This window comes from Lissotriton helveticus, chromosome 1_1 (assembly GCF_964261635.1).
Source record: "Lissotriton helveticus chromosome 1_1, aLisHel1.1, whole genome shotgun sequence".
NCBI classification, from domain to species: domain Eukaryota; kingdom Metazoa; phylum Chordata; class Amphibia; order Caudata; family Salamandridae; genus Lissotriton; species Lissotriton helveticus.
Window position 1 is genome coordinate 1,005,602,383 of NC_136057.1, and position 13,315 is coordinate 1,005,615,697.

A 13,315-nucleotide genomic window follows, 5' to 3' on the forward strand; every position below is an offset into this window, starting at 1 on the left:
TTCTGGCAATTTCAAGTTGCCACAAGCCACTCCACGCCTGCCAGCAACCCATATCAATTGGCCCAGAAGTCTGTCCAGCACCTTGAATAAGTTTCTCTTACAATATGAAGGGGAAGTTAGTAAAATAATACAGGAGCCTCTGGGGCATCACCATTTTTGATGTCTGTCCACCGAGGGAGGGAGTTTGGTCCAAAATGTTATCTGGGAGCACAGAGATCTACTAGCACGGTGTAGGTTACCGTACAGCTTGTCCCGTTCTTTATGATAGACATGAATACCTAGGTATTTGAAGGTGTGTGGGTCCCATCTGAGCCTTTTCCCTTCTATTAGTAGTGAGTGAGGGAGTTTGGAATGAGGCAGTGGAAAGACTCCTGATTTAGAATAATTGACTGGTAGACCCGAAACATCACAAAAGTGAGCAAAAAGTTATCTTTTGATCAGACTAGAACGTACATCTTGTGTATAGAGCCGTATATCATCTGCTTACAGAGAGACTATATGTGGGGCCAGCGTATTGGGGACTGCTCCATGACCTGGTATAGCCGTCTCATGTTCAAAGATGTGTTTTGGAAAGAGAAAACCCCATTCTTGTCTACGTGAACTAGTTCCGGTACCAGGGGAAGTAGTCCATCTACCAGATAACTTACTTAATAACTTTTAATCTGTGTTTAAGATTGAAAGCGTACTGTATGACGTAGTCTCAGTAGGTTCTTTCCCCGAACTTCAGGATGAAGGTGCCCAGTGCCTCTCAGGTGCTAGCAGAGAGGATTTCACCTGCTCAAGCGGATTTGTATAAAGTGAGCAGCTTAGGAGCCAATGGGGACTCTTATGCAGCACAGAAATCTGTGGGTAGCCCATCCGATCTCAGCACCTGGGTTTTGGCCAACAGATGTATTGTTTGTGTTATCTCTTGCTCTGTTAGAGGATTTCAGAGGTAATTTCTCTGTTCTAGGGGTATACGAAGCAGGCCACTGAGGAACCCTGACACTCAACGGGTCAGCCTGTGCTGCTGGACCGTAGAGTTGTGCGTAATGATTCCTAAAAGAAGTATCGAGGTCCACCTGGATCCGGAATAGAAGGCTGCTTTTATATTTAATGGATCTGATGGGAGGTTCTGACTGGATATCAGTGATAACTGGTATACGTTCATGGGCAGCCTATTACAGTGCTTTATTTATCCCAGGTCATTGCTTTTTGCATTCTCTTTTATACTGTGGAGTGCATGTTGCTTACTTGTGTATCTGTTATATATTATAAATACAGGCTGCCCTTGGGGTTCAGATGTGTCCCATCTCCCCAATCCACGCCTCACTCTCGGACAAGCCTATAGATGCACCCACTCCTTCTTTCAGGTATACACGTAAGGGCTATTTAGTGGGTGGAATACCTGCTCCGATTATTACTGTTATGTTATGTTATATATTGTCTTGTATAGCGCACGGCTACTCAAAAAGAGTGTCCCAGCACTTTTATTGAGAACCTGTAGCAGAATAACACAACACAGTAATAAAAAAACAGATAAAAAAACACAGAACAACAGGGAAAAAAGCCTAGAGGGCAAACAGCCAGGTTTTGAGGCCCTTTCTAAAAGTCAGCAAATTAGTGGCACCACGTAACGCCAAAGGCAAAGTGTTCCACAACTGTGGCGCCAGCAACCCAAAGGAGCGGCCACCAATGCGAGCCCTTTTTACTCGCGGGACCACCGCAAGAAACAAAGATTCAGATCTTAAAGATCGGGCCGGGTGGTAGAAAGCAAGTCTCCTTTGGAGATACTGCGCTCCCACAGCATGAAGAGCTTTGTAGGCCAAAGTCAGGGCCTTGAAGGCAATCCGCTTCCGGATAGGCAACCAGTGGAGCGACTGCAAGAGGCCAGCGGCACTGGCTCGCCTATTAAGGCCATAAATGGCCCTCACGGCCGCATTCTGAACCACCTGCAGCCGCTGCAGTAGATATTCCGGCAGGCCCAAATAGAGGACGTTGGAATAATCCAATCTTGAGCCAATCAAGGCCTGCACTGTCATCTTCCTATGCTCCTCCGAGAGTAGAGGCAGAAACTTCCGGAGCATCTTGAGAAGACCAAAACATGTTCCCGTTTGTGAGAAGTTGGCCTGGTATATGATGCTCACTAGTTTAGTGATCACCTTGTACCATGCCAAGCAACCCTTATGGTGTAGGTTGTAAAGTCAACCTTATAGACAAGCTATCCTAGGGGTAGCATGGACTAAGCAGTCTTAGGCTAAACTCTGTAAAGGCATGTGAAGCAAGCGGTTTTACCATACACAATCCCTTGAATACCAAATGAAAGGACACCACACAGATATATATTGAAAATATATATAGATTTATTTCTACAAATAACCCTGATACTCTTTATGAGCACAGAAGCAAATGCGTTAAAACAAAACAGTTTAAATACATAAAAGTTGCACAATTATGGATGAGCCCTAGGGGCCAGCTAAACCATATACTAAAATAGTGGTATAAGAACCACTATGGGGAAAGTGAAGAGGCCTAGGGCATCGCTGGAGCTGTTCGGGACTAGCAGTGAAGAAGTCGGGAAAGGCCCGCGGGACTCGGGTGCAGTGCGGAAAGTGCACGCTTTACCAATGCAATGTCAATGGTGCGTAAAAGTTACAAAGTTAGTTATTAAGGAACCTTCCGAGTGACCTAGAAGGATGACATTTTAGACACAGACACTAGAGGTGCATACCAGTGTGGGAACACCGGCGTTGCTGAGTTACCTCACCCACAGGAAGCGGATGCACAGGGTCGAAGTAGTGTCGGGTTTCGTCACGCAGGTCGATGGTGCTTGGAGCTGAAGATGCTGCAGGCGGCTCGATGTGAAGAGTTCCGGTGGATCCAGGGGTGGATCTGAAGAGGTGAAGACCTGAAAGCAGAGGGGACAATGTTCAAAGTCGCTAGCCAGTGACTACCGTGGAACCAGACTGGAACCAGGCGATGTCGGGTGCAAGCAGGCGTTGAGGTGTAGCTTCTCTCTGCAGCCACGTGGACACGAGGGGTCGAGGACGTCCAGGAGTCGATCACGAGCTGTCCCACACAGGCTTCTCGCTGTTGGCGGTGTCGGCAACTTGATTGGAGCAAACAGGCCTTGGCTAATGCAAGCCACGCAGGAATCGAAAAAGGCTTGTTACTCGGACCAGCAAGGTCAGAGCAGGTGCTCCCTTTTACAGGCGCGAGGGCAAGTCTGGAGCAACCAGACCCGCAGTGTAAGTTGAAGGTTTCGTCGCCAAGATGGCCGCTAGCCACGTGGCAAGTGGACGGGATGGCGCGTCGAGTGGCACAGTGCAAAAGGGCCCCACGCAGATCGTGGAGATGCTGGGGGGCTGATCTTCGGTGCAAGGGCTGCTCGAGGTTGGGGCTTCTCAAACCCCAAAGCACAGCGTCGAGGGTGCCTCTGATGCTGCGCAGTCAGCGTTTTGGGGGTCTTCCAAGAGATCCGGTCCCACGTCTCTCGGTGCCTCCACGGGTCCCTTCTTTGCAGGGACTGTGGATCAGGCTGGGAGATGTCTGGGAGTCTGGGTCTTGTCGGGCTCTGGGCTCGGTCTCCGGCGGGAGGCGGCGGCAAAGCAGACGTCGAGTTGCTGGTTGGTGCCTGTATTCACAGGGTGGTCACTCCTTGGCCACAAGGGAGATTCTCTTCCGTCTTCTGTGCAGCAGAATGTCGAAGTCCAGTCTTCTTCTGTATTTCAAGTTGATTCAGGATGATCTGAAGTCTCAGGACACAGCTCCCACTCTTATTCGAATCTGGGGGGCCGGATCACCTACTAGGTCCCTCCTCTGGGTGGAACCAGGAAGGGGGGTGGTTACACCCCCTTTCCTTTGTCCAGTTTCGCGCCAGGACTGGGGCTGGAAAGCCCCAGCACCGGTTTGAACTGGCCTATGCACAGGGACACCTTGTGTGCCCCAGGCATGTCTGATTCTATTCAGCCCTGTCCTACCCAATACACAAAATCCTGTCTGGGGTGGTGCTAGCACCTCCCCAGGCAGGAAACCCTTTGTCCAAGCTGCCCTCGCTGGAAGGACTCCCAGCAGCAGGAGGTCAGACTTGTGTCTGTGGTGGCAGCATCCATTTTGTGATGCTGAGGCTCTGTTTAACTTTAACCGGGGTTCAGGCTAGGTACATGTCGTGTCCCTCTAGAAGGGTGGAATGCTACCCCCGTCGCCAGAACTGGCGAGGGGGTAGTATTCCAATTCGTATGACACCTTACTCGACATGTTTTGATAAAGCCAAACCAAAGATAGCATTTAACCGCGAGGTTCATAATGCACTTAAGAGTATATGGTATGGCAGTATCATGAAACAGCTAAAGGACTTGGTTCCGAAAGCTGCAGACAGGCTCAGCTCATGCCAGAGCACTATCTCACATATTCCCAAGCACTCTGCCTCCAGGATTGATGAGGCCTTCCATAGGAGTGGCTGATAGGGATATATGTGTCCATTTTAGGTTAGGTATAGGCATACTACACCTAAGTAAGGGGTGATTACACTGACTTACCCCAGCTGAGTGATAAGCCAGTTGTGTCAAATATGGAGGCCAGGCCAGGGGTGGCACAATACATGCTGCAGCCCCTGGTAGGCCTTGGAAGCACCTATGCCCTGGGTACCTGGGTACACTGTTACAGGGGCCAATAAGGTGAACCAGTTCCAATGTCGTTATGCACCTAAAGTACATGGGTAACAATTTAGAGAGAGAACAGCAGGCTGTGGGTCTGATTAGCAGGCCCACAGCCACATTAAGTCATAAACCAGTGAAGCAAAAAGCAAAAATTTGGGGTGACCATAGGATAGCAGACCCTACTCTCCTACACCGTTAAACCAAGGATCTGAGATCTCATCGTCAGACCCTTGTCCATCTTGACTCCCAAGTTCTTAGCCAGCTGGGACGAACAGGACGGAGGGAACATATTCGCAGGCCACCATACCTGCCAATCCGGATCCGATGGACAGCCGAAGAAGAGTACCTCAGATTTATCTGAGTTGCACTTGAGGCTGTTCAGCTGGAACCATTTAAAAACAGCCCCAAGGCACTCCCGTATACTCTCTCCATCAAAATCTCCTCCCTTCTTACACGAAAAGAGGAGCTGGGTGTCATCGGCATAAGATACGATCTGGGCCCCAAAAGACTCCGCCAATGCCGCCAAAGGGGTCATAAAGATGTTAAAAAGAGTCGGGCTCAACACAGAGCCCTGCGGAACTCCGACTCCCAGAGGCGGCATCACGGCCGAGTTAGGGGAGGCCCAGACCGTTTGTCGAAGACCAGCCAGAAATGATCTAAACCAGCTGAGCACCGTCCCCCTCAGACCGATCTCAGAGTCTGGCGAGAAGACCCTCGTGGGGGACGGTGTCAAAGGCCGCCGACAGATCCAGCATGACAAGCATGGCTTTTCCCCCGGAGTCAAGTACCTCTTTTATGGCTTCAGACACCTCCAAGAGCGCCGTCTCGGTGCTTAGATTGGGGCGGAAGCCAGATTGAGTAGCGTGCAGTATGTTATGGGATTCTAAAAAATTAGAAAGCACCGTGTGCACATGCTTCTCCAAAATTTTCGTAAGCGCAGGGAGGAGAGAAATAGGCCTGTAGTTGGCCAGAGCTTCCGGATCAAGACCAGGCTTCTTAAGCAAAGGAATGACCATTGCTTGCTTCGAGGCCTGCGGGACCACTCCCTGACTCAGAGAGAGGTTCAAGAGTGGGTTCGCCAGCGGATTTATAACTTTTGCCAAGAATTTGGCCCGGCATGGGTCAAGAGGCGACCCAGATTTGAGATTGCCCATAAGTGCCAATGAAACAGGGACTGAGATCGGTGGAAAAACGGCCATAGCTGGACCCAAAGGGGCCATGAAAGCTGATCCGTCTTCGGGGCTGGCCGAAACTGCAGTCGCCATCAGAGGGAAGGAGTCTTGGATCAATTTTATCTTGTTGGTAAAGAAATTTGCAAGATCAGAAGCCCAGGACTCCGAAGGAACAGCCTGAGTCGCGTTAGAACGGGGGGCCGTGAATTCCCCGACGATTGTAAAAATCTCCTTACAGGAGTTAGAAGCGGCCTCTATCCTCCTTGCAAAATAGCTTTTTTTTCTCCAGGAGGATATCCCGATGATAGGTCTTAACCACAGTCCTATAGGCAAGCCTTGCCACATGGTCATACCGTGAGCGCCAGGCTCTTTCAGCAACCTTACACTGCCGTCGAGAGACCGACAGCGCCTCAGTAAACCAGGGGGCAGAAACCCGCTTAGGTGTTAGTCGTGGGGCCATCACAGGGGCTAGATCATTTAGTCTGTCCAATAGCCACACTTGCAGGGAATCCAAGTCCCTCTCCAGATCTCCCGTGAGGGGGCAAGGGTGATCCAGAGCAGCATGAGCCAGCATGTCTGGGGTCACTCGATGAAACGCCCTAGGAGCACGGCCTTGCTGCTTAGGAGCGGTGCTAAGAGGTTTCATCACGCCCCGAATATAGAATTTGGCCAGTCTATGATCTGACCAAAGCACTGGTACGAGAGCCGTCACCTCCAAAGGGGACGTGGAGAAGACCTGATCTAGAGTATGGCCCTTATCGTGCGTTGGTCCAAGAAGATGCGGGATCAGGCCAAAAGTGGCCGTGACCTCGAGCAATTTAATTGTATCAGGGTCTGATCGCTCATCCATGTGAAAAATAAAATCCCCGGCCAAAATACAATGCTCAGCTTTCAAGGCCAAAACCGAGATTGCAGACTGGAGCTCATCGAAAAAAGTTCCAGGCGGTCCAGGTGGCCTATAAACTAGAAGGCCTTTAAAGGACTGATGAGGCGCCAATGTAATTGAAAAGGCAAGGGATTCAGATCCTAGAATGCCATTACTGACATTCTCCCTCCGTTCTATAGGTGCAGCAGCTGTCCCTATAGCAGGACCTTCCCTTTCCGAACACCCAGGACCTTCCCACCTGTGCCCCAGCTTTTCTTGCTTGTCTTATATACACAAGTAAGAGGTAAGGGACTGGGTAGTTGGTTCAGATCGTCTGTGCGAGGTCAAACCACAAGCCTAAAGTATGGGTCGCGGTGGTCTGACATTCCCTCCCAGGTGCACTGGGCTTATCTTCGCCCCTATCTTTGCTAATCAAAGGGGAGGGGATATTGGGGAGGCTGAATCCAGTCTGCTGTTTCTCAGGTCGTGGGTTTGCACTCCGCAGAGGCCATTCTGTTTCTCCTAGCCAGGAAGATCCCATTATGGGGTCTCCATCAGCGATTACACATGCCTGGCCGCATGTACACACAGGCCACACCCGGTATGGGGTCTCAATCAGCGACACCCACGCCTGGCCGCATGTACACACATGGCACACCAGGTTGGGTCACCCGTTTATAAACTTCACCAAGTTATAGCTCCCGCACAGACTTACAGATTTGAGCTGGCATCCCCTCTGGTGTTCGCCCCTCGGGAGTGGTGCCAGGTCCAGCCTGCTGCTTCCTCAGTTGTGAACTTGCTCTTCACAGAGTCTGCTCGGTTTCTGCCAGCCTCATGGCTCACCGAGCCAGGCCTCACAACCGCCTCCTCTGGGCAAGGTACCAGTCTTTTAGAGAGATGGTGAGTTTCCCGACCAGATAGTTGTTACTGGATAGCTGGCAGAGCTCTGGTATCACACACCCACCATGGTTCGCGGTTAGACACATCCACCAGGAATCCAATTTTTTCAAGATTCCAGAGATATTAATCTTGTCTGCAAATTCTGAGAGTTTTAAAGTGTTGAAGTGCGGACCGATCGCTTAATTAACTCTGATCTTTTGTAAAAGGGGCTCTAGAGAGAGAGCGGAAGAAGTACCAGTACAACGAGCCATACCGGCGCATTCCCGGTGGATGACATTGTGCCCAGAGTGCAATCCATTCATTTGAATTTTGACCGAGAGAGAGTTGTAACTGACTGATATTGGTCAAAGAACCCCTAGGTAATTTTATTATATAGATCCCAAAAAGGTAACCATCAAGATGTCCCTTGAATCATTCACGTTTGAGCCCCCTCAGGAACTTGTGAGTATCTGGGTGAGGGCTCAATGATGAAGCATGCCATTAATAAAACCGACAGTGAGTGAGAGTCCATTAAAAAGAATCATGAGTTTCTTCCAGGCGGACATAATTGTTTAGATACCGCACGGTACATTGCATTCCCTCACGTTTGATCGTTTGGTGTATACATATTGGAAGCAGAGTGCATGTACTTGCAATGCTTATGCCTCCCTTTTTGTTGATGTAAATCACCCTGAATATGCGGTCTGACTTCTGGCTGCATTCTGCTCTTCTCGGGGGACAGTGCCCTGCCTCAGGCTTGGTCTTTCCCCACACCACCCAACCACCCATCAGGAGGCAAAACAATGAAGGTAAAATGACAGCACAAGCTGGATCGTGATGACCATAGCTGCAGCCGCCATGCTCCTGGATCCCTCTGGAGATTTCTAGCTTACTGAAAGCTGGCTATTCACAAGAATCATGTAGCATCCTTAGGAATAGGAGTCTGCCATCCTGAGAGCCTGACCAGACTCACTACATTTATTTTAAAAGGATAAATCAGACTGCCTCATTAGAGGACATGGGATCTCCATCATGAAGTAAAGCCTTTGAGGATATAGCGGTAACAGGGTTATTGCTAGGAAATCTTTATTGGTAAAGTCTCTCATACTTTTCAGTCACCTAGCTCTTCATTTTCAAGTTGCATCATATATATATCACACAATTGCATCCCAGCACTCCGAGATTCTCCAGCTTTGTCTTCTGTTCCTCTTCCTAGGTCTTCCCACTACATCCGGAACATTATACTACTCACAATTTACTGTGAGTGGTAAGACATTAGTACTAAGACTTACTGTGTATGTCAATCTTTGCACTTTTCTAAACTCCCTAAAAAGCCCTTCTCTATGCAAGCCTAATTGCCTTCTTCAATGTAGATGTACCTACGTTTTAATTCCTTGTATAATCAGGACCCTCGCAACTTTACCATTTATGTCAGAGTTTCATATATATTCCTTTTTTAGTTTTTATATAGCGCGAACTTGACCTGAAAGTATCAGAGCACTTGACATGAGCACCAGTTGTGTTACAGACGGACACATGCATTTTGTTAGGCACAGGGAAATGAAGTGATAAGCCCAGAATCCCAGGATGCTGAGCGTCCCTGCCGAGACTCTAGCCCAGGTCCCCAGTTTCAAGGTTGACAGCTCTGGCCGTTAGGCCACATCTTTGATAGCTTTCAATAGTATCTTCTTATGCCAAACTGTTTCCACAAACCACAGCAAGAGTCTATAGATTTTTACAGTGTAAGTAATTATTTTAAGGTGTGAAAACAGTATGCCCTACTTCAGCCAGGAAGAATATTTGCCTTTAAATACTATCCCACCAGAAACAAACAACCTCCATGAACTGGAAACTAAAGAGATGAAAATAATTTACAAAGTCCCTTGTACTTTACCTCTGCCAGCAGCACTATTCTCTTCCCATCTGGCCAGATCACGTGGTCTACCTGAGACCTTACACGTTCCCAAGTCAGCTCCGGAGTGCGTAAACTTGCCTGAAACACACAAAGGTCTCAGACATTTGTTTATGGTCAATTAACATTTTTGATAACCATATAGCATAAAACGACTTGAATTAATCTAATTTCAATTCACAGTTAAAAAGTTTTATACATTCATACTATTAAAACAAAATCAATTTATTTCCCCATTCTATCCACCGTCCTGAAAGAACAAGTTACTTACCTTCGGTAACGATATATCTGTAAGAAACAGTAATTAGTATTAGATTCCTTACCTTAGAATATCCCCAGGCGTCAGACTGGATCCGTAAATTTTTGCGTAGCAGTACCCTTGCGCGTCGGTAGGCGTCATCTGCGGCTCCGCGTCCGTCGTTGGCGTCGTCGTTGGCGCCGGGATGACGTCACCGGAGTACTTAGACGCTGCCCTCGCGTGCTGACGTCAGTTCTTTTACACAGCTTTTCTGCGCCAGAAACGCAGAGCCATGTTAAAAACCAACACTGGTGCCATTGAAACTAGGGCCCTGAAAGGGGATGACCTTAACCCTAGATATGGGTTCGCAGAATGGGGAGGATGGAGGGGCGGTAAGGAATCTAATACTAACTACTGTTTCTTACAGATATATCGTTACGGAAGGTAAGTAACTTGTTCATCTGAAAGAAACAGGTTAGTATTAGATTCTTTACCTTAGAATAGATACCCCAGCAATACCAACCCCAGTGGTGGGTCTGCGAACCAATAATCACACCAGAAAGTCCTGGAGGACGGAACGGCCAAAGAGGCCATCCCTCCGGACTTGGCTGTCCAGGCAGTAGTGTCTTGCGAACGTGTGCAGCGAGGCCCACGTAGCTGCCTGACAGATGTCCTGCAAGGGGACTCCCCGGCCCAGGGCAGTAGAAGCCGCCGTGGCCCGAGTGGAATGGGCCCTCAGCCCAACAGGAGGATCCTTCTTAGCCAAGGAGTAAAATGCCTATACACAACACGACCTTCCAAGAGATGGTCCGCTTGTGCACCGCCCGTCCCTTCTTAGCGCCCACATAACCAACAAAGAGTTGGTCATCCACCCGGAACTGGTGTGTGCGATCCAGACAAAACGAGGGCACACGTTTTGGGTCCAGACGGTGGAGCCGCTCTTCCTCCTTTGAGGGATGCGGAGGCGGAAAGAAGGTGGGCAAGGTGATGGACTGCCCGATGTGGAAGGCTGTGACTACCTTGGGCAGGAAAGAGGGTCTTGTCCGCAACACAACCTTGTCCGGATGGACAGAAAGGAAAGGAGGTTTGGAAGAAAGAGCCTGGAGCTCACTCACTCTCCTGGCAGAGGTGATGGCAACCAGGAAAGCAGTCTTCAGAGTAAGAAGGCGGAGAGGACAGTTATGAAGTGGCTCAAAGGGAGCGCACATCAGATAAGTAAGTACAAGGTTCAAGTCCCACTGAGGCATCACGAATGGAACAGGAGGGAACATGTGTGTGATGCCCTTCAAAAACCAATTTACAATTGGGGACTTGAATAAAGATGGCTGATCAGGTAGCCTTAAAAAGGCTGAAAGGGCAGAAAGGTAGCCCTGGATAGTGCCCAGAGCAGAGCCCTGCTGGGCAAGAGAAAGAAGGAAGAGGAGAACCTCAGAAAGAGGGGCAGAGAGAGGATCCACAGCCTTTGCTGTGTACCATGCCACAAATCTGTTCCACCTGCAGGCATATACCAACTTTGTGGAGGGACGCCTGGCTGCCAGAATCACATTACAGACTTCAGGAGGCAAGTCAAATGGCCTCAACTGTCGCCGCTCAATCTCCAAACATGGAGGTGGAGATTGGACAGGTTCGGGTGGAGGACCGTCCCCTGATGCTGCGAAAGAAGGTCCTCCTGAAGAGGCAGACGAATCAGGGGATCGACAGACATACTGAGTAGCTCGGGATACCAGTACCTTCGCGCCCAGTCCGGAGCCACAAGGAGGACTTGGGCCCGGTCGCGCTTGGTCTTCTTCAGCACTCTGGTCAGAAGTGGTATAGGCGGAAAGGCGTACAACAGACCGCAACTCCACTCACGACGAAAAGCGTCTCCGAGCGAGTGCCGCCGTGGAAATTCCAACACGCAGAACTGATGACATTGCGCGTTCTCTTCGGTGGCGAATAGATCCAACCAAGGCCCTCCCCACTGCAGAAAGAGGCCTTGCGCCACGTCCGAGTTCAGACGCCATTCGTCATCCATCATGCCCCGTCGGCTGAGTTTGTCCGCCCTGGCGTTCAGAGAACCTGCCAGGTGTTGAACCACCAGGGTAACGCCCTGATGTTCCAGCCACTGGCAGAGGGTCCACGACACCACCCCGCCCTGCTTGTTGCAGTACCACATGGTGGTGGTGTTGTCCGTGAACACCTGCACTACACTTCCCCGGACAGAGTGGAGGAATGCCTTCAGTGCTAGACTAATCGCCCTCAGCTACAGAAGGTTGATATGGAGCCGGGACTCCGCCGGAGACCAGAGGCCTCGGATCTCCGCCTCTCCCATGTGGCCTCCCCAACCGAGGAGGGACGCGTCCGTCACAACTACGTGCTCCGGTTAGGGTAGGGAGAGGGATCTGCCGCTGACCCAATCGCGGTCCGCGAGCCACCACTGCAGCTGTCTCGCAGTGCCCTCTGATATCAGGACATGGTCGGACAGGTTGCCCTGATGCTGGGCCCACTGAAACTTCAGGTCCCACTGCAGAGCCCGCATCCGCCACCTGGCGTGATGCACAAGAAGGATGCAGGAGGCCATCAGCCCCAGAAGCCACAGCGTCAACCTGACTGAGACCCGGGATAAAGGCTGAAAGATTGGGATCAGAGCCTGAATATCCCCAACCCGCTGCTCGGGAGGATAAACCCGAAACTGCGCTGAGTCGAGAACCGCTCCGATGAAGAGGAGCTTCTGAGAGGGACACAGGTGTGACTTCAGCACATTGATGGAAAACCCCAGCTGGTGCAGGAGGTCTTCCGTCGTCTGGAGGTGGCTGACTACTGTCTGGGGCGAGCCCGCCTTCAACAACCAGTCGTCGAGGTAGGGGAAGACTGACACCCCTAACCTGCACAGACGAGCTGGGACCACCGCCATCACCTTCGTGAACACCCGTGGGGCGCGTAAGGCCGAAGGGGAGCACGGTAAACTGAAAGTGCTCGTGGCCTACCGTGAACCACAGGTAGCGCCGGTGGGCCGGCAGGACGGGGATGTGAAAATAAGTGTCCTGCAAGTCCAACGCTACCATCCAGTCTCCTGGGTCCAGGGCAGCTAAGTCCTGAGCCAGTGTCAGCATCTTGAACTTCTCTTTCCGGAGGAAGCCGTTGACGTTCCGTAGGTCCAAGATAGGGCGTAGGCCCCCTTTGCCCTTCTTGGGTACCAGAAAGTAGTGGGAGTAACAACCACACCCTACTTCTGGCCCAGGAACGCGCTCGATGGCCCACTTGGCCAAGAGGGCCATAACTTCCTCTCGTAGAAGTTTCAAGTGATCCCCCGACACGCGGTGGCATGGCTGGAGGGGTCGTCTCGAAGGGGAGGGAGTAGCCACTTCGGACGATTTGCAGCATCCACCTGTCCGAAGTGTCAGTGCGCCAGTGGAAGTGGTGATGGCGAACCCTGCCCCCCACTGGCGTCACATGGGCCTGAAAGCACGGACTAGGAGGGCTTAGAGGCGGATGCTGCAGGGGAAGGTGCGGACTGGCCTCGCCGTTGTCCCCGACCGCCGTCATGGCGGTATCCATGGCCGCCACCGCGCTGGATGTTAGGCTGCGGTGCGTGGCTGGCAGCACGTGTGGGAGCGCCCCTTCCTTGGCCAC

The 13,315-nt window shown here is 50.8% G+C and overlaps 1 protein-coding gene across 4 annotated transcripts in view; it reads right to left on the bottom strand.

Annotated features, from left to right (window-relative positions):
* The window catches only part of AHCYL2 (adenosylhomocysteinase like 2), a 438,561-nt gene that overhangs the window by 72,422 nt on the left and 352,824 nt on the right, over nt 1-13,315 (bottom strand). For all 4 annotated transcript variants that reach the window (XM_078677646.1, XM_078677649.1, XM_078677653.1 and 1 more), the window contains exon 13: nt 9,448-9,546. In XM_078677646.1, coding sequence (XP_078533772.1) covers nt 9,448-9,546 — 99 coding nt within the window. The remainder of the gene's footprint in view (nt 1-9,447; nt 9,547-13,315) is intronic.